Below are 25000 nucleotides of genomic sequence, written 5' to 3'. Positions count from 1 at the left end.
TAAATGAGTATTGCTAATGCATTTCATGAAATATATAGTTTATATTTTAATTGCGTGCTGGTACAAGGTTCCCTGCTCATGCTATTTATGATACAGTGAGTTCCAAAAGTATTGGGACTGTGTCACGGTCGTCCTCCTCTTCATCTGAAGAGGAGAGGCGAAAAGGATCAGAGGACCAATATGCGGCGTGGTAAGTGTCCATGGTAAATCTTTAATCAAGAGAGTACTGAACACTGAAAACTATACAAAACTAGTAAACAAAATGACGACCGTGAAGCTACAAATTAGACCTGTGCTGACACAAGCCACTAACATAGACAATCACCCACAAACAAACAGTGCAACCCAGGCTACCTAAGTATGATTCTCAATCAGAGACAACTAATGACACCTGCCTCTGATTGAGAACCATACTAGGCCGAAACATAGAAATGCCCCAAAACATAGAAAAACAAACATAGACTGCCCACCCCAACTCACGCCCTGACCATACTAAATAATGACAAAAGAAAGGAAATAAAGGTCAGAACGTGACAGGCTGTGACGCATTTTTTGTTGTTGTTTTGGATCTGTACTCCAGCACTTTGGAATTCATATGATACAATGACTGTGAGGTTAAAGTGTTGTCAGCTTTAATTTGAGGGTACTTTCATCCATGTCGGGGGGAACCATGTAGAAATCACAGCACTTTTTGTACATAAGTCCCCCTCATTTTAGGGGGAACTTAAAGTATTGGGACTAATTCACTTCTGTATATTAAAGTAGTGAAAAGTTAAGCATTTGCTCCCATATTCATAGTACGCAATTACTCTACAAACTTGTTGGATGCATTTGCTGTTTGTTTTGGTTGTGTTTCAGATTATTTTGCTGTTTGTTTTGGTTGTGTTTCAGATTATTTTGCTGTTTGTTTTGGTTGTGTTTCAGATTATATTGCTGTTTGTTTTGGTTGTGTTTCAGATTATTTTGCTGATTGTTTTGGTCGTGTTTCAGATTATTTTGCTGTTTGTTTTGGTCGTGTTTCAGATTATTTTGCTGTTTGTTTTGGTCGTGTTTCAGATTATTTTGCTGTTTGTTTTGGTCGTGTTTCAGATTATTTTGCTGTTTGTTTTGGTCGTGTTTCAGATTATTTTGCTGTTTGTTTTGATTGTGTTTCAGATTATTTTGCTGTTTGTTTTGGTTGTGTTTCAGATTATTTTGCTGTTTGTTTTGGTTGTGTTTCAGATTATATTGCTGTTTGTTTTGGTTGTGTTTCAGATTATTTTGCTGATTGTTTTGGTTGTGTTTCAGATTATATTGCTGTTTGTTTTGGTCGTGTTTCAGATTATTTTGCTGTTTGTTTTGGTTGTGTTTCAGATTATATTGCTGTTTGTTTTGGTTGTGTTTCAGATTATTTTGCTGTTTGTTTTGGTTGTGTTTCAGATTATTTTGCTGTTTGTTTTGGTTGTGTTTCAGATTATTTTGCTGTTTGTTTTGGTTGTGCTTCAGATTATTTTGCTGTTTGTTTTGATTGTGCTTCAGATTATTTTGCTGTTTGTTTTGATTGTGTTTCAGATTATTTTGCTGTTTGTTTTGATTGTGTTTCAGATTATTTTGCTGTTTGTTTTGATTGTGTTTCAGATTATTTTGCTGTTTGTTTTGATTGTGTTTCAGATTATTTTGCTGTTTGTTTTGGTTGTGTTTCAGATTATTTTGCTGTTTGTTTTGATTGTGTTTCAGATTATTTTGCTGTTTGTTTTGGTTGTGTTTCAGATTATTTTGCGCCCATTTTGGAGTCACATTTACTGTATTTACCGCTTTAAAGTATTTTTCATTATGTTTCCTTCTACACACATTAATCTACTGCAGTGATCACCTGCCTGTTTCCTAAACAGAGCACACACACACATTAATCTACTGCAGTGATCACCTGCCTGTTTCCTAAACAGAGCACACACACACATTAATCTACTGCAGTGATCACCTGCCTGTTTCCTAAACAGAGCACACACACACATTAATCTACTGTAGTGATCACCTGCCTGTTTCCTAAACAGAGCACACACACACATTAATCTACTGCAGTGATCACCTGCCTGTTTCCTAAACAGAGCACACACACACATTAATCTACTACAGTGATCACCTGCCTGTTTCCTAAACAGAGCACACACACATTAATCTACTGCAGTGATCACCTGCCTGTTTCCTAAACAGAGCACACACACACATTAATCTACTACAGTGATCACCTGCCTGTTTCCTAAACAGAGCACACACACACATTACTCTACTGCAGTGATCACCTGCCTGTTTCCTAAACAGAGCACACACACACATTACTCTACTGCAGTGATCACCTGCCTGTTTCCTAAACAGAGCACACACACACATTACTCTACTGCAGTGATCACCTGCCTGTTTTCTAAACAGAGCACACACACACATTACTCTACTGCAGTGATCACCTGCCTGTTTCCTAAACAGAGCACACACACACCACAGTAGTCCATAAATATTTACTGCCAGCCAGCCCAGGGGAAGCCCTTGCATTGATCCCCTGTTTCCTAAAACACGAGCACTTGTTGTCTATAAATAGACTGGCCAACCACCTGTCAGAGGAAGCCTTCCCTACATGTTGACTCACAGAGGTCAGGGTGGAGAGGTTAACTGTGTTGAATAGTTATACTACATGTTGACTCACAGAGGTCAGGGTGGAGAGGTTAACTGTGTTGAATAGTTAGTTATACTACATGTTGACTCCCAGAGGTCAGGGTGGAGAGGTTAACTGTGTTGAATAGTTACACTACATGTTGACTCACAGAGGTCAGGGTGGAGAGGTTAACTGTGTTGAATAGTTACACTACATGTTGACTCACAGAGGCGGTCAAGTCTGCTAGCAAAGCAAAGGTCCTGAGTTTGCTCCAGGTTTGGGCTGAATTGGGAGGAAGTCGTACTCGCTAAGCAAGCAGTGTGACGTCCTTTACAAATCTGGAGATTTGCAAAATAAGTAGCAAAGCCCACGAGCTGGGTCATGTTCATTAAGGCATGTAACAAAAAACATCTTCAAAAATGTATTTGCCTGGACAGAGACAGTGATGGAATAGAATGCCTGGAGAGATCAGCAATGGGTTAGAATGTCTGGACAGAGGTAGTGATGGACTAGAATGTCTGGACAGAGGTACTGATGGGATAGCTAGATGGGTCTCTGGACAGAGGTACTGATGGGATAGCTAGATGGGTCTCTGGACAGAGGTACTGATGGGATAGCTAGATGGGTCTCTGGACAGAGGTACTGATGGGATAGCTAGATGGGTCTCTGGACAGAGGTACTGATGGGATAGCTAGATGGGTCTCTGGACAGAGGTACTGATGGGGTAGCTAGATGGGTTTCTGGACAGAGGTACTGATGGGGTAGCTAGATGGGTCTCTGGACAGAGGTACTGATGGGGTAGCTAGATGGGTCTCTGGACAGAGGTACTGATGGGGTAGCTAGATGGGTCTCTGGACAGAGGTGGTGATATAGGATAAAGATACAGGATAAACGACAGGAATAAATATTGCATCATTTATGTTAGTAGAGACCTTGACGATTAGGAATAATGTAAATAAATAGCTAAAACGTAAATAAGCTAAAAGGCTAAACAAATTTGGAATAACTTTTCTCAACCAGGGGGTTCATAATAATAGCCTTCAGAAAGTATTCCTACCCCTTGACTTGTTACACATTTTACAGCCTGAATCATTTGATTGTCACCCATCGACACACAATATCCCATTATCAAATCAAATCGCATTGTATTTGTCACGTGCTGAATACAACAGTGAAATGCTGACTTACAAGCCCTTAACCAACAATGCAGTTTTAAGAAAAATAAGTGTTAAGTAAAAAACAGATAAGTAAAAAAATAAATAATAATAATAGTAACAAATAATTAAACAGCAGCAGTAAAAACTGGAAGAGAACAGTTGGCTACATCTTCTAGGCTAGGTCTTTCAAGCTGCACCAGTTCTGGGATTCTCTCTCATTAGGTCTGAGCAGTAAGAGGATCCCACTGTACACCGGAATTGGAGAGCGCTCACAGAAATATTGGAAAAATGCTGACGTGAGCCAAGGCGCTAGGTTGCCTCAGCCAAACACCTGTCTGTGCTGATAGAACCGCTTGGCGAGCACGGACCCAGTCGTTTACAGCGCCTTTAGAATGTATTGGATCAAGAGTTACTATCTGATCCTCCCAAGGCCCAGCCAAACACCTGTCTGTGCTGATAGAACCGCTGGGCGAGCACGGACCCAGTCGTTTACAGCACCTTTAGAATGTATTGGATCAAGAGTTACTATCTGATCCTCCCAAGGCCCAGCCAAAATACCTCAAATATGAACAATGACAGTATTCTAACTTGTATAACCCCCCTCCCCTGCCTCCAGGGCCTGTCATAAAGTCTGCATGGTGAGAATGTTCTCTCACCCCAAAAACACTCCAAGTAAATATCTTCCATCTAATAACAGTGGCATTGGTGCCAGAATTAGAATGTGTGTCAATGTCAGCCCGTTCACATTAAACAGACGTAAGATATGGAATGTAAATTTGTGTCCCTCCGTTGCGTATGATGTGTTCTGTTACATTACAAATGGAATAATGGGTGTGGTTACTTAATACGTGCCTTCAGAAAGTATTCATACCCCTTGACTTATTTCACATTTTGTTTTGTTACAGCCTGGATATTTATTTTTGCCAACCATCTACAAACAATATCCCATAATGACAAAGTGAAAACATGTTTTTTTAGAAATATTTGCTCATTTATTGAAAAGAAAATACAGGTATATTTAATTTACATTAGTATTCACACCCCTGAGTCAAATACATGTTAGAATGACATTTGGCGGTTAGTCTTTTCAAAATTCTTCAAGCTCCATAAAATTGGTTGTTGATCATTTGTAGACAACCATTTTCAAGTCTTGCCATAGATTTTTCAAGCAGATTTGAGTCAAAACTGTAACTCAGGAACATTCACTGTCTTCTTGGTAAGTAACTCCAGTGCTTAGCTCCATTCATGAATGTTATATCCTCAAAAACTCCCCTAGTCCTTAACGACTAAAGCATACCCATAACATGATGCAGGCACCACTATGCTTGAACATATGGAGAGTGGTACTCAGTAATGTGTTGTATTGCACCAAACATACCATTTTGTATTCAGGACAAAAAGTGAATTGCTTTGCCAACTTTTGTTGCAGTATTACTTTAGTGCCTTGTTGCAAACAGGATGCATGTTTTGGAATATGTTTATTCTATACAGGCTTCCTTCTTTTCACTCTGTCAATGAGGTTAGTATTGTGGAGTAACAATGTTGTTGATCCATCCTCAGTTTTCTCCTACCACAGCCATTAAACTCTGTAACTGTTTTTAAGTTACCATTGGGCGCATTGTGAAATCCCTGAGCGGTTTCCTTCCTCTCCAGCAACTGAGTTAGGAAGGACACCTGTTTCTTGACCTCTCAAATGGCGCAAATGGCACCGCATCTCAGTGAGCATGGTTCAAATCCAGGCTGCATCACATCTGGCTGTGATTGGGAGTCCCATAGGGCAGTGCACAATTGGCACAGCGTCGTATAGGTTTGGCCGGGGTATGCTGTCATTGTAAATAAGAATTTGTTCTAAACTGACTTGCATAGTTAAATGTAAAATATATATATATATATTTGTAGTGACTAGGTTCTATTGATACACCATCCAACGTGTAATTAATACGTGACTTTTGGAGTTGCAAGTGCAATGCTCTACAGACTGAGCCACATAGGACAAGTGGTTTGGATAAAAGTGTTTGCTAAATTGCTTATATTATTGTATACTGTATTGCATTTTTCTCCCCACTTAAAACTACAACTCCCATGGGTCCCGCACTAGAGGAGGTTAAAAAAAAGTCCATATGAATTTTTCAGACAGATTTGGTCTATTCTACAAGGAACATGTAGTTGCCTATCTGTTATTAATCCATGTAGCTACGACTGACCTCTAGTGGAAATGTATTCCTACACCCGTTTCCTCGATGTTTATGTAATACGTTTTTGGCCCACTGGAGGGCAGTTGCTGATGGATAACCTCTCTCTCGTTCATGGGGCGCTCTTGAACCGGATGTGTGCATGTCGTTGTCATATGAATTCATGGTTCACGTTGTTTCACTGCATTTCCAGCTACAACATGGGATTTGGGAACGACAAGTGATAGTGTGATGACTGTATATCAAGTTTAGTGTGAACAACAGTGTAGAAAATAACAGTTTATGTCCTAGATCTGTATTTCTGCCGGAGGTTGGCGGGGACAAACAGAAGTCACGATGGTGAAAGAGCAGTTTAGAGAGACCGATGTGGCCAAAAAAATGTAAGTTTGTCCAGCTAGCTAGATGCTAGCCATTAGCAATTAATATTTCCCCCAGCTATGAGTATTGTTCGTAAATATTTGCCTAAAGTAGCTTGCAATTTGTAACATGAGCTTGCTTTTCATAGCTAAGTTAGATAGCTTTTTGCAATTGCATCATTGATTTGAACAGGGTCAGCAATGCTGGAAACACGTTTTAGAAAGCTAGCTAGCTAGCTAAACAAACAATCACATCACATCTCCACCTGGCTAAGGTGGCAGGATATCGAGCTCGTGTTGCCATGACCACTGGCACTCTTGCTGAGTACATGGTAAAGCATGACGTGTTGCAGGGAATCTGCATTCCAACCAACTACCAAGTAGACATCCAGCAAGGCAATGCATGCATTACTAATAGACTCCCAATTGACCCCTAAACTATAGCTTGTTATCATTGGCAGTTCTTGCTTGGGTAGGACCTATTTGCTAGTTGACTTAGTAGCCAGTGTTTAATTTAACCCCTATGCTGAGTTGGCTATCTATTCCATTTATGTCAACAGAAGCCACATCTGTTTTGGGATGAAGTCGGCTGAACAGATGAGACAGCAGGCTCATATCCAAGTGGTCAGTAAGAACCTGTACAGCCAGGACACCAGCCATACTCCTCTACCATACGGAGTACTGGATCATCGCATGGTAGGGCTGACACGTGTGTACACACACACACACATACACACACATACACACACCACCCTATTGAGTAGTGGATCATCACATGGTAGGGCCGACACGTGTGTGTACACACACACACACACACCACCCTATTGAGTAGTGGATCATCACATGGTAGGGCTGACACGTGTGTACACACACACACACACACACACATACATACACACACCACCCTATTGAGTAGTGGATCATCACATGGTAGGGCCGACACGTGTGTGTGTGTGTACACACACACACACACACACACATACACACACACACACACACACCACCCTATTGAGTACTGCATCATCACATGGTACACTACCGGTCAAAAGGTTTAGAACACCTACTCATTCAAAGGTTTTTCTTTATTTTTTACTATGTTCTACATTGTAGAATAATAGTGAAGACATCCACTTTGAAATAACACATACGGAATCATGTAGTAACCAAAAACAGTGTTAAACAAATCTAAATATATTTTAGATTTTTGAAGTTCTTCAAAGTAGCCACCCTTTGCCCTTGATGACAGCTTTGCAAACTCTTGGCCTTCTCTATTGGTGGTTGTGACCCAACCGTCATGTTATATTCCAGGGCACCAGTGAGAAGGATCGTCCTTGTGAGACGTGTGGGAAGAACCTGGCTGACTGTCTGGGACACTATGGGTATCTGGACCTGGAGATGCCCTGTTTTCATGTGGGCTATTTCAAAGCCACCATTGGAATCCTACAGGCAAGTACACTATGACAGTAACTGCCAAAATAAAGGAAACACTTGAGTAAATGAGGGATACAAGTAGGATGTATAGAAAGCAGGTGCTTCCAAAACAGGTGTGGTATCCTGAGTTAATTAAGCAATTACCATCCCATCATGCTTAGGGTCATGTATAAGAATGCTCAGTTGCCCATTATTTTGGCTACCATGGCTAGAAGAAGAGATCTCAGTGACCTTGAAAGAGGGGACTCAGGCCTCCCGGGTGGCGCAGTGGTTAAGGGCGCTGCAGCGCCAGCTGTGCCATCAGAGTCCCTGGGTTCGCACCCAGGCTCTGTCGTAACCGGCCGCGACCGGGAGGTCCGTGGGGCGACGCACAATTGGCCTAGCGTCGCCCGGGTTAGGGAGGGCTTGGTCGGTAGGGGTGTCCTTGTCTCATCGCCACTCCTGTGGCGGGCTGGGCGCAGTGTGCGCTAACCAAGGTGGCCAGGTGCACGGTGTTTCCTCCGGCGCATTGGTGCGGCTGGCTTCCGGGTTGGATGCGTGCTGTGTTAAGAAGCAGTGCGGATTGGTTGGGTTGTGTATCGGAGGACGCATGACTTTCAACCTTCGTCTCTCCCGAGCCCGTACGGGAGTTGTAGCGATGAGACAAGATAGTAGCTACTACAACAATTGGATACCACGAAATTGGGGTCAAATTCAAACAAAAAAAAAAAAGAAAGAGGGGACTCAAAGGAGCATAGAAGGGATAAATATACACTTATGGGAGATTCTGGAGCGGCACCTGGGACAGCGTTTTCCTCCACCATCAACAAAACACAGAATGATGGAATTTCTCGTAGAAAGGTGTCGCATCCCTCTAATAGAGTTCCAGACACTTGTAGAATCTATGCTGAGGGGAAAGCTGTTCTGGGCGGCTCGTTGTTGCCCAACGCCCACTTGATGTTTCCTTTATTTTGGCAGTTATTTGTATATTTATCTTCTCTCTTCTCTCTTCTCTTCTCTTTGCTACAATGTAGCAAACTAAATATGACATTACTGCACACCGAGGAGCCTACATTACAACCTTGATCATCCTGATTAAATCATCAGTTATTTCTTTGACTCTTGCTATGGGATTGTTGTTCAAGCTGGCCCATTAGAACATCATGTGATTGTTGTTCAAGCTGGCCCGTTAGAACATCATGTGATTGTTGTTCAAGCTGGCCCGTTAGAACATCATGTGATTGTTGTTCAAATTGGCCCATTATGACATGTTATTGTTGTTCAAATTGGCCCATTATGACAGTATGTTATTGTTGTTCAAATTGGCCCATTATGACAGTATGTTATTGTTGTTCAAATTGTTCCATTATGACATCATGTTATTGTTGTTCAAATTGGCCCATTATGACATCATGTTATTGTTGTTCAAATTGGCCCATTATGACATGTTATTGTTGTTCAAATTGGCCCATTATGACAGTATGTTATTGTTGTTCAAATTGGCCCATTATGACATGTTATTGTTGTTCAAATTGGCCCATTATGACAGTATGTTATTGTTGTTCAAATTGGCCCATTATGACATGTTATTGTTGTTCAAATTGGCCCATTATGACATCATGTTATTGTTGTTCAAGTTGTTCCATTATGACATCATGTGATTGTTGTTCAAATTGTTCCATTATGACATCATGTTATTGTTGTTCAAATTGGCCCATTATGACATCATGTTATTGTTGTTCAAATTGGCCCATTATGACATCATGTGATTGTTGTTCAAATTGTTCCATTATGACATCATGTGATTGTTGTTCAAGTTGTTCCATTATGACATCATGTTATTGTTGTTCAAATTGTTCCATTATGACATCATGTGATTGTTGTTCAAATTGTTCCATTATGACATCATGTTATTGTTGTTCAAATTGTTCCATTATGACATCATGTGATTGTTGTTCAAATTGTTCCATTATGACATCATGTGATTGTTGTTCAAGTTGTTCCATTATGACATCATGTTATTGTTGTTCAAATTGTTCCATTATGACATCATGTTATTGTTGTTCAAATTGTTCCATTATGACATCATGTGATTGTTGTTCAAATTGTTCCATTATGACATCATGTTATTGTTGTTCAAATTGTTCCATTATGACATCATGTGATTGTTGTTCAAATTGTTCCATTATGACATCATGTGATTGTTGTTCAAGTTGTTCCATTATGACATCATGTGATTGTTGTTCCATTATGACATCGTGATTGTTGTTCAAATTGTTCCATTATGACATCATGTTATTGTTGTTCAAATTGTTCCATTATGACATCATGTGATTGTTGTTCAAGTTGTTCCATTATGACATCATGTGATTGTTGTTCAAATTGTTCCATTATGACATCATGTTATTGTTGTTCAAATTGTTCCATTATGACATCATGTTATTGTTGTTCAAATTGTTCCATTATGACATCATGTGATTGTTGTTCAAGTTGTTCCATTATGACATCATGTGATTGTTGTTCAAATTGTTCCATTATGACATCATGTGATTGTTGTTCAAATTGTTCCATTATGACATCATGTGATTGTTGTTCAAGTTGTTCCATTATGACATCATGTGATTGTTGTTCCATTATGACATCGTGTGATTGTTGTTCAAATTGTTCCATTATGACATCATGTGATTGTTGTTCAAGTTGTTCCATTATGACATCATGTGATTGTTGTTCAAATTGTTCCATTATGACATCATGTGATTGTTGTTCAAATTGTTCCATTATGACATCATGTGATTGTTGTTCAAATTGTTCCATTATGACATCATGTGATTGTTGTTCAAATTGTTCCATTATGACATCATGTGATTGTTGTTCAAGTTGTTCCATTATGACATCATGTGATTGTTGTTCAAATTGTTCCATTATGACATCATGTGATTGTTGTTCAAATTGTTCCATTATGACATCATGTGATTGTTGTTCAAATTGTTCCATTATGACATCATGTGATTGTTGTTCAAGTTGTTCCATTATGACATCATGTGATTGTTGTCCCTCCAGATGATCTGTAAGACGTGTTCTCACATCATGCTGACCAAAGAGGAGAAACTACAGTTTATGGATGTGTTGAAGAGGCCAGGCCTAGCGTACCTCCAGAAACGAGGAATGAAGAAGAAGATATCCGACAAATGCCGCAAAAGGACATTGTGTCTCAATTGCTCCACGTTAAATGGTAGGGTATCAACAATAGCTTAGTCTTTGACTGTTTACGGTTCAATTTTGACATTTGGGCCAAAATACATATGAAGTTATATTTGAATTGAGTTGAATTGAGTTGAAAGCAAAGCCCAAGTGGTGGTTGGTGTGACTGATAATGTCTTTGTTCTTGCCATTTAACAGGACCAGTGAAGAAGTGTGGCTTGCTGAAGATCCTCCACGAGAAATACAAGACAACCAAGAAAGTGGTGGACACTGTAGTATCAGACTTTCTCAACTCATTCGATATCGCAATAGAACACAACAAAGAAGTGGAGGGCTTGCTTAACAGGGCTCAGGTGAGTCACGTTGAAGGCAACTAGGGCTTGCTTAACAGGGCTCAGGTGGGTCACGTTGAAGGCAACTAGGGCTTGCTTAACGGGGCTCAGGTGAGTCACGTTGAAGGCAACTTTTAACAGTTTACATGTCTACTTTGTAGAGGTCATATGAGGTTAATGGTTTGTTTTGTATGTTTTTCACTTAGCAGTGACTTACAGTAACAGAGTTCATACAGGGTTAGTATATGGGAAGCTTGTCGGAATTGAACAAACAGAACCTGGTATTACTAGAGTCACACTCTTCTTACCAACTGGGTCACACTGGTTTTAAATGCTGACCGATCATGTCTTTCACCCCGACGGAGAACCTGAGTCCTCTAGTAGTGCTGAACCTCTTCAAGATATGTCTGTCTGAATCTGGGAAACTGGCCCTTATGGTTTTAAATGCTGACTGACCTTCATGTCCTGTGGTTTCCAGGAGAACCTGGGTCCTCTAGTGGTGCTGAACCTCTTCAAGATATGTCTGTCTGAATCTGGGAAACTGGCCCTTATGGTTTTAAATGCTGACTGACCTTCATGTCCTGTGGTTTCCAGGAGAACCTGAGTCCTCTAGTGGTGCTGAACCTCTTCAAGATATGTCTGTCTGAATCTGGGAAACTGGCCCTTATGGTTGTAAATGCTGACTGACCTTCATGTCCTGTGGTTTCCAGGAGAACCTGAGTCCTCTAGTGGTGCTGAACCTCTTCAGGAGGATACCAGCGGAGGACATTCCCCTGCTCCTGATGAACCCTGAGGCAGGTAAGCCTGCAGACCTCATCCTCACCCGTCTGCTGGTACCCCCGCTCTGCATCCGCCCCTCTGTCATCTCAGACCTCAAGTCAGGTACTAATGAGGATGACCTCACCATGAAGCTCACAGAGATCATCTTCCTCAATGACGTCATCAAGAAGGTGGGTACATTACATTTACATCAAATATATAAACATTTTTCGTATGATGTCATAGAGAAGGTGGGCGTCATGGGATTGGGAGAGTAGCAGGAAGTGTCAATGAATTTGTGATTCATTTTTTATTGATCGGCCCAGGAGTTTTTCCATGAACTGACCAGGAAAACATCTGGGACCCCAGTAGGCTATTACTAACTAGTTGGTCAGCTAAGGAAAACCTCTGGGCCCCAGTAGGCTATTACTAACTAGTTGGTCAGCTGAGGAAAACCTCTGGGCCCCAGTAGGCTATTACTAACTAGTTGGTCAGCTGAGGAAAACCTCTGGGCCCCAGTAGGCTATTACTAACTAGTTGGTCAGCTGAGGAAAACCTCTGGGCCCCAGTAGGCTATTACTAACTAGTTGGTCAGCTGAGGAAAAACCCTGTGCCCCAGTAGGCTATTACTAACTAGTTGGTCAGCTGAGGAAAACCTCTGGGCCCCAGTAGGCTATTACTAACTAGTTGGTCAGCTGAGGAAAACCTCTGGGCCCCAGTAGGCTATTACTAACTAGTTGGTCAGCTGAGGAAAACCTCTGGGCCCCAGTAGGCTATTACTAACTAGTTGGTCAGCTCAGGAAAACCTCCTGTGCCTTTTTTATGAAAGCAATAACACAAGACAAAAAAAAAGTTATAATTTCCAATTCACATTAGACAATAAGGTGGTTTGATGTTGATGTTATTGTTGTTGTCTAATGAATGTTGAGTTATGAATGAGTTGTTCTGCCCGCCTCCCATGCCGTCCCACAGCACCGTATGTCAGGGGCCAAGACCCAGATGATCATGGAGGACTGGGACTTCCTCCAGCTGCAATGTGCTCTCTACATCAACAGTGAGCTCTCTGGCATCCCCCTCAACATGGCCCCTAAGAAGTGGACCAGAGGCTTCGTTCAGAGACTCAAGGGCAAACAAGGTCTCGCTCATATAATTTTTTATTCTAATTATTTAATAGTTACCTGTTGTCTATTCTGATTTCTAGTTCTGTGGTCACATCGTATTTATTGATAGTTGACACTGAATTCATGTCAATGTCATGTCTTTTGTCATAAACAATGTAGTTTATTTACACAGCTGAGTCAGAAACAGAAAGTATCCTAGTTGATTGTGGAGCCATTTAATTACAAACTATAGTTATTCTCCACTGCTGCCTTTGGAGACACTCGGTTATTGATGGTTCGTGGTGTCTCTCTCTCTCAGGGCGATTCCGTGGAAACCTCTCCGGGAAGAGAGTGGATTTCTCTGGGAGAACGGTCATCTCTCCGGACCCCAACCTGCGGATTGATGAGGTGGCTGTCCCTGTGCACGTAGCCAAAATCCTGACCTACCCAGAGAAGGTAAGATTCTTATTGGCCACACTTTAACTACAACTTTTATAAAGGCTTTATAATAATTAGGGCTTTCCACGTTAACACTTTTTAATGCTGTTAATTTCTTTGACGCTTTTAATTGCTTCTCCATTTCTTTACCCCGGAACCTTTTTAAGCGCACGTGTTTCAGTAGGGACCCTTATAAGCGCAACACGCTCTGTGCTGTGTACCTGTCAGTGAGCACACGGTCTCAGTAGCGCTGTCTGTCTCTATTGTGATGCGCTGTGCGCACAACTTTGAGCAACAGTTTTGATGGAAACCGTACAGATACTTCTACCGTAACCACATTCTCAGGCATTTCTTTAGATGACAGCAAAAAAACATTCATTTGTACAGAAGTAACAAACTACTTATGCTAACGTTAGCTAGCTAGCCATAATATTGTTTACAATGCCATGGCTGAATGGCTCTTGATTCAACTAACTTCCCACAATGATTTTAATCAGAACAGGACATATATTCCATGTGACTACTGTTTCTGTTGTAGTCCTCAGGTCAAAAAGACTTAATGATCCCAGTTCTAGTAGCAGCAACATGTGACTACTGTTCTAGTAGCAGCAACATGTGACTACTGTTTCTGTTGTAGTCCTCAGGTCAAAAAGACTTAATGAATCCCAGTTCTAGTAGCAGCAACATGTGACTACTGTTTCTGTTGTAGTCCTCAGGTCAAAAAGACTTAATGATCCCAGTTCTAGTAGCAGCAACATGTGACTACTGTTTCTGTTGTAGTCCTCAGGTCAAAAATACTTAATGAATCCCAGTTCTAGTAGCAGCAACATGTGACTTAATGAATCCCAGTTCTAGTAGCAGCAACATGTGACTTAATGAATCCCAGTTCTAGTAGCAGCAACATGTGACTACTGTTTCTGTTGTAGTCCTCAGGTCAAAAAGACTTAATGAATCCCAGTTCTAGTAGCAGCAACATGTGACTACTGTTTCTGTTGTAGTCCTCAGGTCAAAAAGACTTAATGATCCCAGTTCTAGTAGCAGCAACATGTGACTTAATGAATCCCAGTTCTAGTAGCAGCAACATGTGACTTAATGAATCCCAGTTCTAGTAGCAGCAACATGTGACTTAATGAATCCCAGTTCTAGTAGCAGCAACATGTGACTTAATGAATCCCAGTTCTAGTAGCAGCAACATGTGACTTAATGAATCCCAGTTCTAGTAGCAGAAACATGTGACTACTGTTTCTGTTGTAGTCCTCAGGTCAAAAAGACTTAATGATCCCAGTTCTAGTAGCAGCAACATGTGACTACTGTTCTAGTAGCAGAAACATGTGACTACTGTTCTAGTAGCAGAAACATGTGACTACTGTTTCTGTTGTAGTCCTCAGGTCAAAAAGACTTAATGAATCCCAGTTCTAGTAGCAGCAACATGTGACTACTGTTCTAGTAGCAGCAACATGTGACTACTGTTTCTGTTGTAGTCCTCAGGTCAAAAAGACTTAATGAATCCCAGTTCTAGTAGCAGCAACATGTGACTTAATGAATCCCAGTTCTAGTAGCAGCAACATGTGACTACTGTTTCTGTTGTAGTCCTCAGGTCAAAAAGACTTAATGAATCCCAGTTCTAGTAGCAGCAACATGTGACTTAATGAATCCCAGTTCTAGTAGCAGCAACATGTGACTTAATGAATCCCAGTTCTAGTAGCAGCAACATGTGACTACTGTTTCTGTTGTAGTCCTCAGGTCAAAAAGACTTAATGAATCCCAGTTCTAGTAGCAGCAACATGTGACTAGGTCATGATGAAGAACATGGATCAGTTAAGCTTCAATGTTATTGATAAGAAGGATTAGGCCTCCTGGGATCATGAATAGCTGTTACAGAGTCTTTGGTGTTGTTTATGGTGAAAATGCCTTTAAAGCATTTTTTAATCCAGACTATTTTGGGTTTAATAGTAACTCAATGTTCTGCTCTCATTCAGATATCTTTATGTACACATTCTTTATCCCTTTACACTTGTGTGTATAAGGTAGTATTTTTGGAATTGTTAGTTAGATTGCTCGTTGGTTATTACTGCATTGTCGGAACTAGAAGCACAAGCATTTCGCTACACTCACATTAACATCTGCTAACCATGTGTATGTGACAAATACATTTGATTTGATTTTGATTTTTAATGAAAAATTTGTTGAAAGTCCGAATTGGAGCAAATTCTATAATGGCAATGAATCGCGATTTAACTATAATTCCGTTAACTCTATTTAATTATTTTAATCGGTTGACTTCCTTAATAAGAATACATGAATTGTTTATAAGCACTACATAGATGCTTCACAAATTAGGATGGATCACAAGGCAGGTTGAGTGCCTTTTCCAGCTGTCTTTACCATTGAGAAGTAACCTGCACAGTGTCTTCACTGTCCCCTGTTGTATGACCTGCGACCTCTTAACCTGTTGTGCCCCAAGGTGAACAAGGCCAACTTGGAGATGCTGAGGAAGCTGGTGCGGAGCGGTCCAGAGGTCCACCCTGGAGCCAACTTCATCCAGCAACGACACACGCAGATGAAGAGGTCAGGACAGTTCTATTGGACATGTTTAGTCAGTTTTAAAAGCATGAGCTGACCCACACCTGTAAAATGTTGAAGAAGGCACTACATCCCAAAACGTTGGTGAGGTTTTACACATTCAGTTATTAGAAGAATATATAGAGTATCTATCTTTCTTTTTTATACATTTTTGTCATTTTAAAGGGATACTTTTTGTCTTGAGGCCCTTTATCTACTTCCTCAGTCAGATGAACTCGTTGGTGCCAGTTTAATGTCTCTGTTTACTGGGACACCAGTTCATCTGACTCTGGGGAAGTAGATTAAAGGGCCTCATTGTCCCAAAGTATGCCTTTTTAATAGAACCACACTGAAACTGTGGTTAGGGAAAGAGGGAAAGGGGGATACCTAGTCAGTTGTACAACTGAATGCCTTCAACTGAAATGTGTCTTCTGCATTTAACCCAACCCCTCTGATTTAGAGAGGTGCAGGGTCTGCCTTAATCAACATCCACGTCTTCGGCGCCCGGGGAACAGTGGGTTAACTGACTTGTTCAGGGGCAGAATGACAGCATTTTACCTTGTGAGCTCGGGGATTCGATCCAGCAACCTTTCGGTTACGGCCCAATGCTCTACACTAGGCTATCTGCCGCCCCTGCCGGTTACAGGCCTACCACTAAACTGAAACTGTGGTTACGGGCCTACCACTAAACTGAAACTGTGGTTACGGTCCTACCACTAAACTGAAACTGTGGGTACGGGCCTACCACTAAACTGAAACTGTGGCTACGGGCCTACCACTAAACTGAAACTGTGGTTACGGGTCTACCACTAAACTGAAACTGTGGTTACAGTCCTACCACTAAACTGAAACTGTGGTTACGGGCCTACCACTGAACTGAAACTGTGGTTACGGGCCTACCACTAAACTGAAACTTTGTATGAAACCACATGTTTAGGTGTATGTTCCAAGAGTATTCCCTGTGTGTGTGTCTGTCTGTCTTCAGGTTTCTGAAGTACGGGAACCGAGAGAAGATGGCCCAGGAGCTGAGGTTTGGAGACGTGGTGGAGAGACACATGATCGATGGAGACATCGTCCTCTTCAACCGACAGCCCTCTCTACACAAACTCAGCATCATGGCTCATATTGTGAGTGCTCTCTCTCTCTCTCTCTCTCTCCACATCATACACCCGTCCTTCACTTCGGCTCTGTCTGGAAACTGTTAGGTTAATCACCGTGCTGACTCCATGTCAACGTGTAGGCAGGAAGAGAACCTCCCGGTTAGAAGTAGGGGATTTTGTGTGATGTATCTTGGGGATGTCTGTTTTAGAGCTGCCTTGTCGTGTAGCTGTGAGCTGCCTTGTCGTGTAGTTGTTACTGTTTTAGAGCTGCCTTGTCGTGTAGTTGTTACTGTTTTAGAGCTGCCTTGTCGTGTAGTTGTTACTGTTTTAGAGCTGCCTTGTCGTGTAGTTGTTACTGTTTTAGAGCTGCCTTGTCGTGTAGTTGTTACTGTTTTAGAGCTGCCTTGTCGTGTAGCTGTGAGCTGCCTTGTCGTGTAGCTGTTACTGATTTAGTGCTGCCTTGTCGTGTAGCTGTTGCTGTTTTAGAGCTGCCTTGTCGTGTAGTTGTTACTGTTTTGGAGCTGCCTTGTCGTGTAGCTGCTACTGTTTTGGAGCTGCCTTGTCGGGTAGCTGCTACTGTTTTAGAGCTGCCTTGTCGTGTAGTTGTTACTGTTTTGGAGCTGCCTTGTCGTGTAGTTGCTACTGTTTTGGAGCTGCCTTGTCGTGTAGTTGTTACTGTTTTGGAGCTGCCTTGTCGTGTAGTTGTTACTGTTTTGGAGCTGCCTTGTCGTGTAGTTGTTACTGTTTTGGAGCTGCCTTGTCGTGTAGCTGCTACTGTTTTAGAGCTGCCTTGTCGTGTAGTTGTTACTGTTTTAGAGCTGCCTTGTCGTGTAGCTGCTACTGTTTTAGAGCTGCCTTGTCGTGTAGTTGTTATTGTTGTAGAGCTGCCTTGTCGTGTAGCTGTTACTGTTTTAGTGCTGCCTTGTCGTGTAGCTGTGAGCTGCCTTGTCAGTAGTTGTTACTGTTTTAGAGCTGCCTTGTCGTGTAGTTGTTACTGTTTTAGAGCTGCCTTGTCGTGTAGTTGTTACTGTTTTAGAGTTGCCTTGTCGTGTAGTTGTTACTGTTTTAGAGCTGCCTTGTCGTGTAGCTGTTACTGTTTTAGAGCTGCCTTGTTGTGTAGCTGTTACAGTTTTAGAGCTGCCTTGTCGTGTAGTTGTTACTGTTTTAGAGCTGCCTTGTCGTGTAGTTGTTATTGTTGTAGAGCTGCCTTGTCGTGTAGCTGTGAGCTGCCTTGTCGTGTAGCTGTTACTGTTTTGGATGTATCATGATAGGTTTATTTCAGGCAGATATCATTATTGTATTCATCTTTATCTGTCCTAAAGGCCAAAGTGAAGCCTCACAGAACGTTCCGGTTTAACGAGTGTGTGTGCACGCCGTACAACGCTGACTTTGACGGGGACGAGATGAACCTTCACCTTCCCCAGACAGAGGAGGCCAAGGCTGAAGCCCTGGTGCTGATGGGGGTTAGTGTCACCTGCCCTGAATCGCCTTTAGACTCCTGCAGCAGCACAACACACACCCCTACACACCTCACACCCGACACACCTCTACACACCTCTACACACCTCACACCCCTACACACCCCTACACACCTCACACCCCTACACACCTCACACCCCTACACACCCCTACACACCTCACACCCCTACACACCCTTATAACGCCTCAACACCACCCCTACAACGCCTCAACACCACCCCTAAAACGCCCCAACACCGCCCCTACAACGCCCCAACACCGCCCCAACACCACCCCTACAACGCCCCTACAATGCCCCAACACCGCCCCTACAATGCCCCAACACCACCCCTACACCGCCCCTACACCGCCCCAACACCACCCCTACAACGGCCCTACACCGCCCCAACAACACCCCAACACCGCCCCTAAAACGCCCCAACACCACCCCTACAACGCCTCAACACCACCCCTAAAACGCCCCAACACCGCCCCAACACCGCCCCAACACCGCCCCTACAACGCCCCTACAATGCCCCAACACCGCCCCTACACCGCCCCAACACCGCCCCAACACCACCCCTACAACGCCCCTACACCACCCCTACAACGCCCCTACACCGCCCCAACAACACCCCAACACCGCCCCTAAAACGCCCCAACACCACCCCTACAACGCCTCAACACCACCCCTACAACGCCTCAACACCACCCCTAAAATTTCCCAACACCACCCCTACAACGCCCCAACACCGCCCCTACAACGCCCCAACAACACCCCAACACCGCCCCAACAACACCCCAACACCGCCCCTAAAACGCTCCAACACCACCCCTACAACGCCTCAACACCACCCCTAAAACGCCCCAACACCGCCCCTACAACGCCCCAACACCGCCCCAACACCACCCCTACAACGCCCCTACAATGCCCCAACACCGCCCCTACACCGCCCCAACACCGCCCCAACACCACCCCTACAACGCCCCTACACCGCCCCAACAACACCCCAACACCGCCCCTAAAACGCCCCAACACCACCCCTACAACGCCTCAACACCACCCCTACAACGCCTCAACACCACCCCTAAAACGCCCCAACACCACCCCTACAACGCCCCAACACCGCCCCTACAACGCCCCAACAACACCCCAACACCGCCCCTAAAACGCCCCAACACCGCCCCTACAACGCCCCAACACCGCCCCTACAACGCCCCAACAACACCCCAACACCGCCCCTAAAACGCCCCAACACCGCCCCAACACCGCCCCAACACCGCCCCAACACCGCCCCTACAACGCCCCAACACCGCCCCAACACCACCCCTACAACGCCCCAACACCACCCCTACAACGCCCCTACAATGCCCCAACACCACCCCTACACCGCCCCAACACCGCCCCTACAACGCCCCAACACCACCCCTACAACGCCCCTACAATGCCCCAACACCACCCCTACACCGCCCCAACACCGCCCCTACAACGCCCCAACACCACCCCTACAACGCCCCTACAACGCCTCAACACCACCCCTAAAACGCCCCAACACCACCCCTACAACGCCCCAACACCGCCCCTACAACGCCCCAACACCGCCCCTACAACGCCCCAACACCACCCCTACAACGCCCCTACAATGCCCCAACACCGCCCCTACACCGCCCCAACACCGCCCCTACAACGCCCCAACACCACCCCTACAACGCCTCAACACCACCCCTAAAACGCCCCAACACCACCCCTACAACTCCCCTACAACGCCCCAACACCACCCCTACAACGCCCCAACACCGCCCCTACACCGCCCCAACACCGCCCCAACACCGCCCCTACAACGCCCCTACACCGCCCCAACAACACCCCAACACCACCCCTACAACGCCCCTACAACGCCCCAACACCGCCCCTACACCGCCCCAACACCGCCCCTACAACGCCCCAACACCACCCCTACAACGCCCCTACAACGCCTCAACACCACCCCTAAAACGCCCCAACACCTCCCCTACAACGCCCCAACACCACCCCTACAACGCCCCAACACCACCCCTACAACGCCCCAACACCGCCCCTACACCGCCCCTACACCACCCCAACACCGCCCCACAGTCCACCCCTACAACGCCCCAACACCGCCCCAACACCACCCCTACACCACCCCAACACCGCCCCACAGTCCACCCCTACACTCCTCCTCTCTGTCACTCAGTCTTTGAAATCCCAGGTGTTTAAACACCGCCCCTACACCGCCCCTACACCGCCCCAACACCGCCCCAACACCGCCCCAACACCGCCCCAACACCGCCCCTAAAACGCCCCTAAAACGCCCCAACACCACCCCCAACACCGCCCCAACACCGCCCCTACAACGCCCCAACACTGCCCCAACACCACCCCTACACCGCCCCTACAATGCCCCAACACCGCCCCTACACCGCCCCTACACCGCCCCAACACCGCCCCAACACCGCCCCTACACCGCCCCTACACCGCCCCAACACCGCCCCAACACCGCCCCAACACCGCCCCAACACCGCCCCAACACCGCCCCTAAAACGCCCCTAAAACGCCCCAACACCACCCCCAACACCGCCCCTACAACGCCCCTACAACGCCCCAACACTGCCCCAACACCACCCCTACAACGCCCCTACAATGCCCCAACACCGCCCCAACACCACCCCTACACCACCCCAACACCGCCCCACAGTCCACCCCTACAACGCCCCAACACCGCCCCAACACCACCCCTACACCACCCCAACACCGCCCCACAGTCCACCCCTACAACGCCCCAACACCGCCCCAACACCACCCCTACACCACCCCAACACCGCCCCACAGTCCACCCCTACACTCCTCCTCTCTGTCACTCAGTCTTTGAAATCCCAGGTGTTTAAACTAAAACCTGTACAGCCGAGGTTCTACTCTCACACTGACCTATACTTTTCTCATGTCTCTTTCCCTCCAGACCAAAGCCAACCTGGTGACCCCCAGGAACGGAGAGCCTCTGATTGCTGCTATTCAAGACTTTCTGACAGGTCAGCCGTTGTGTTACAGCAATGAGCCAATCATTGTTTGTCGCAGCAGGGCCTGACAGCCAATCAAATGAGCCTTTTGACATCTGTATTAGTGAGCGTCTCAAACTGCTCGTTGTCAGGTGGAGAAAAGAAACAAGGTTTTGCCTTGGTGATCATGTGATCAACATGATGGAAGATGTCTCCCTGACGCACTCCGATCTGTTTGCATTGCATTTGACAGATGTGTCACGGCTCATCTCGTCATAACGATGTCATCTTCGTCATACAGCTGCTTGGCTTGTTTTCATCCAGATTGGGACACTTACCTCTTGTTAAGTCAACACCTTGATGGGGCTCTTCATACTGACCTTATTATCCACTCTGGTTTGACATTTTGAAACTGAATTCAGGAAGATGAGCTTATGTCAAATTATATATATTTTTTAAAACATTTTCTGAAAAAGTACAGTCCCAGAGCTTTGAAATGGTCTGTTATGAAACATGGGAAAGTTATGCTTCTCTGACGTTTGATAAACGTGTTCTCCCAATATGGAGATGGGTAGGAGCAAAATGCCCCTTGAATGATTTTCCCACTTTCTAGAGAACACTGGTTAATTTACGACCATTCAGCATCGGGTAGCCTAGCGGTTAGAGTGTAGGGACGGCAGGGTAGCCTAGCGGTTAGAGTGTTGGACTAGTAACCGGAAGGTTGCAAGTTCAAATCCCCAGATTTGGTACAAGGTACAAATCTGTCGTTCTGCCCCTGAACAAGGCAGTTAACCCACTGTTCCCAGGCCGTCATTGAAAATAACAATGTTCTTAACTGACTTGCCTAGTTAAAAAAATATATATAATTTAAATCGTTCACGCCCTCTTAAGCCTTAGTCCCACCCATTTATTTAAGAATTCACGTGTAAATTAACGAGTCGGCGTGGCATTGTCCTCCAGAAAGTGGTCTCTCTGTCAGTGGCGGTTGGTGACGTTTAACATGAGGGAGGGCGACTTTTATTTTTAATGAGCATGGCCTTAATTCTGTTCTAGCATATTGAATTAACTGTCATTCATATTCCATTCACCCAGCTCTATGTAACATCCATAGGTTTAGGTTACTGTCATTCATATTCCATTAACCCAGCTCTATGTAACATCCATAGGTTTAGGTTACTGTCATTCATATTCACCCAGCTCTATGTAACATCCATAGGTTTAGGTTACTGTCATTCATATTCCATTCACCCAGCTCTATGTAACATCCGTAGGTTTAGGTTACTGTCATTCATATTCACCCAGCTCTATGTAACATCCATAGGTTTAGGTTACTGTCATTCATATTCCATTCACCCAGCTCTATGTAACATCCATAGGTTTAGGTTACTGTCATTCACCCAGCTCTCTGTAACATCCATAGGTTTAGGTTACTGTCATTCATATTCCATTCACCCAGCTCTATGTAACATCCATAGGTTTAGGTTACTGTCATTCATATTCCATTCACCCAGCTCTCTGTAACATCCATAGGTTTAGGTTACTGTCATTCATATTCCATTCACCCAGCTCTATGTAACATCCATAGGTTTAGGTTAATGTCATTCATATTCCATTCACCCAGCTCAATGTAACATCCATAGGTTTAGGTTACTGTTGTTCACCCAGCTCTATGTAACATCCATAGGTTTAGGTTACTGTCATTCTTATTCCATTCACCCAGCTCTATGTAACATCCATAGGTTTAGGTTACTGTCATTCACCCAGCTCTATGTAACATCCATAGGTTTAGGTTACTGTCATTAACCCAGCTCTATGTAACATCCATAGGTTTAGGTTACTGTCATTCATATTCACCCAGCTCTATGTAACATCCATAGGTTTAGGTTACTGTCGTTCACCCAGCTCTATGTAACATCCATAGGTTTAGGTTACTGTCATTCTTATTACATTCACCCAGCTCTATGTAACATCCATAGGTTTAGGTTACTGTCATTAACCCAGCTCTATGTAACATCCATAGGTTTAGGTTACTGTCATTCACCCAGCTCAATGTAACATCCATAGGTTTAGGTTACTGTCATTCACCCAGCTCTCTGTAACATCCATAGGTTTAGGTTACTGTCATTCATATTCCATTCACCCAGCTCAATGTAACATCCATAGGTTTAGGTTACTGTCATTCACCCAGCTCTCTGTAACATCCATAGGTTTAGGTTACTGTCATTCATATTCCATTCACCCAGCTCTATGTAACATCCATAGGTTTAGGTTACTGTCATTCTTATTCCATTCACCCAGCTCTATGTAACATCCATAGGTTTAGGTTACTGTCATTCTTATTCCATTCACCCAGCTCTATGTAACATCCATAGGTTTAGGTTACTGTCGTTCACCCAGCTCTATGTAACATCCATAGGTTTAGGTTACTGTCATTCATATTCCATTCACCCAGCTCTATGTAACATTCATAGGTTTAGGTTACTGTCGTTCACCCAGCTCTATGTAACATCCATAGGTTTAGGTTACTGTCGTTCTTATTCCATTCACCCAGCTCTATGTAACATCCATAGGTTTAGGTTACTGTCGTTCACCCAGCTCTATGTAACATCCATAGGTTTAGGTTACTGTCGTTCACCCAGCTCTATGTAACATCCATAGGTTTAGGTTACTGTCATTCATATTCCATTCACCCAGCTCTATGTAACATCCATAGGTTTAGGTTAGGGTCGTTCACCCAGCTCTATGTAACATCCATAGGTTTAGGTTAATGTCATTCATATTCCATTCACCCAGCTCTTTGTAACATCCATAGGTTTAGGTTACTACACGATACACACATTTTCCCTGTACCCTTCATGAGGTTGCTACAACCTGGCCTGAGAATGAAAGTTCACAACGTAGGTGCGCACGTTGAGAGAAATTAGACTGATCAAGGTGACGGACATTCAATAACGCCTTGCACCCTCTTGCCTGCATCTAGCTGACCTAGGGTGTAATCATTAGTCCAACCGTTGCAAATGAGAGTTTCTATTGGACAAATTAAATTATGTTTATCATTTTTCGGTCCGCTTGCTTCCGTTTTAAAAATTGGTTTTCAACAGAATCAACCGAATGAATACACGCCAGATCACACGCAAACACAGTTCACTTTCATAGCCGCCACATACAAACAGCATGAACATTTTGCTCGTTGTATAATTCCTTCTTGCATCTACACGCTCTCCTCCTCCTCACCTTTTCCCTTCCCTTCGACACATCAGCTGTCTGTGACCAGGGGGAAAAAAACCTTTC

The 25000-nt window shown here is 44.1% G+C and overlaps 1 protein-coding gene across 2 annotated transcripts in view; it reads left to right on the top strand.

Moving 5' to 3' along the window:
- Nucleotides 1-5877: 5877 nt before the first annotated feature.
- LOC118943825 (DNA-directed RNA polymerase III subunit RPC1) overlaps nucleotides 5878-25000 on the top strand; it is a 68356-nt gene continuing 49233 nt past the window's right edge. For both annotated transcript variants that reach the window (XM_090217739.1, XM_090217738.1), the window contains exons 1-12: nucleotides 5878-6358; nucleotides 6895-7030; nucleotides 7643-7780; nucleotides 10805-10976; nucleotides 11144-11298; nucleotides 11988-12227; nucleotides 13009-13171; nucleotides 13456-13592; nucleotides 16039-16142; nucleotides 17122-17263; nucleotides 18559-18699; nucleotides 21673-21742. In XM_090217739.1, coding sequence (XP_090073865.1) covers nucleotides 6315-6358; nucleotides 6895-7030; nucleotides 7643-7780; nucleotides 10805-10976; nucleotides 11144-11298; nucleotides 11988-12227; nucleotides 13009-13171; nucleotides 13456-13592; nucleotides 16039-16142; nucleotides 17122-17263; nucleotides 18559-18699; nucleotides 21673-21742 — 1642 coding nt within the window. In that variant the 5' untranslated portion in view covers nucleotides 5878-6314. The remainder of the gene's footprint in view (nucleotides 6359-6894; nucleotides 7031-7642; nucleotides 7781-10804; nucleotides 10977-11143; nucleotides 11299-11987; nucleotides 12228-13008; nucleotides 13172-13455; nucleotides 13593-16038; nucleotides 16143-17121; nucleotides 17264-18558; nucleotides 18700-21672; nucleotides 21743-25000) is intronic.

This window comes from Oncorhynchus mykiss, chromosome 23, assembly GCF_057628025.1.
Source record: "Oncorhynchus mykiss isolate SJ-2025 chromosome 23, ASM5762802v1, whole genome shotgun sequence".
Classification (NCBI taxonomy): domain Eukaryota; kingdom Metazoa; phylum Chordata; class Actinopteri; order Salmoniformes; family Salmonidae; genus Oncorhynchus; species Oncorhynchus mykiss.
This window is presented reverse-complemented; position numbering and strand designations above follow the sequence as displayed.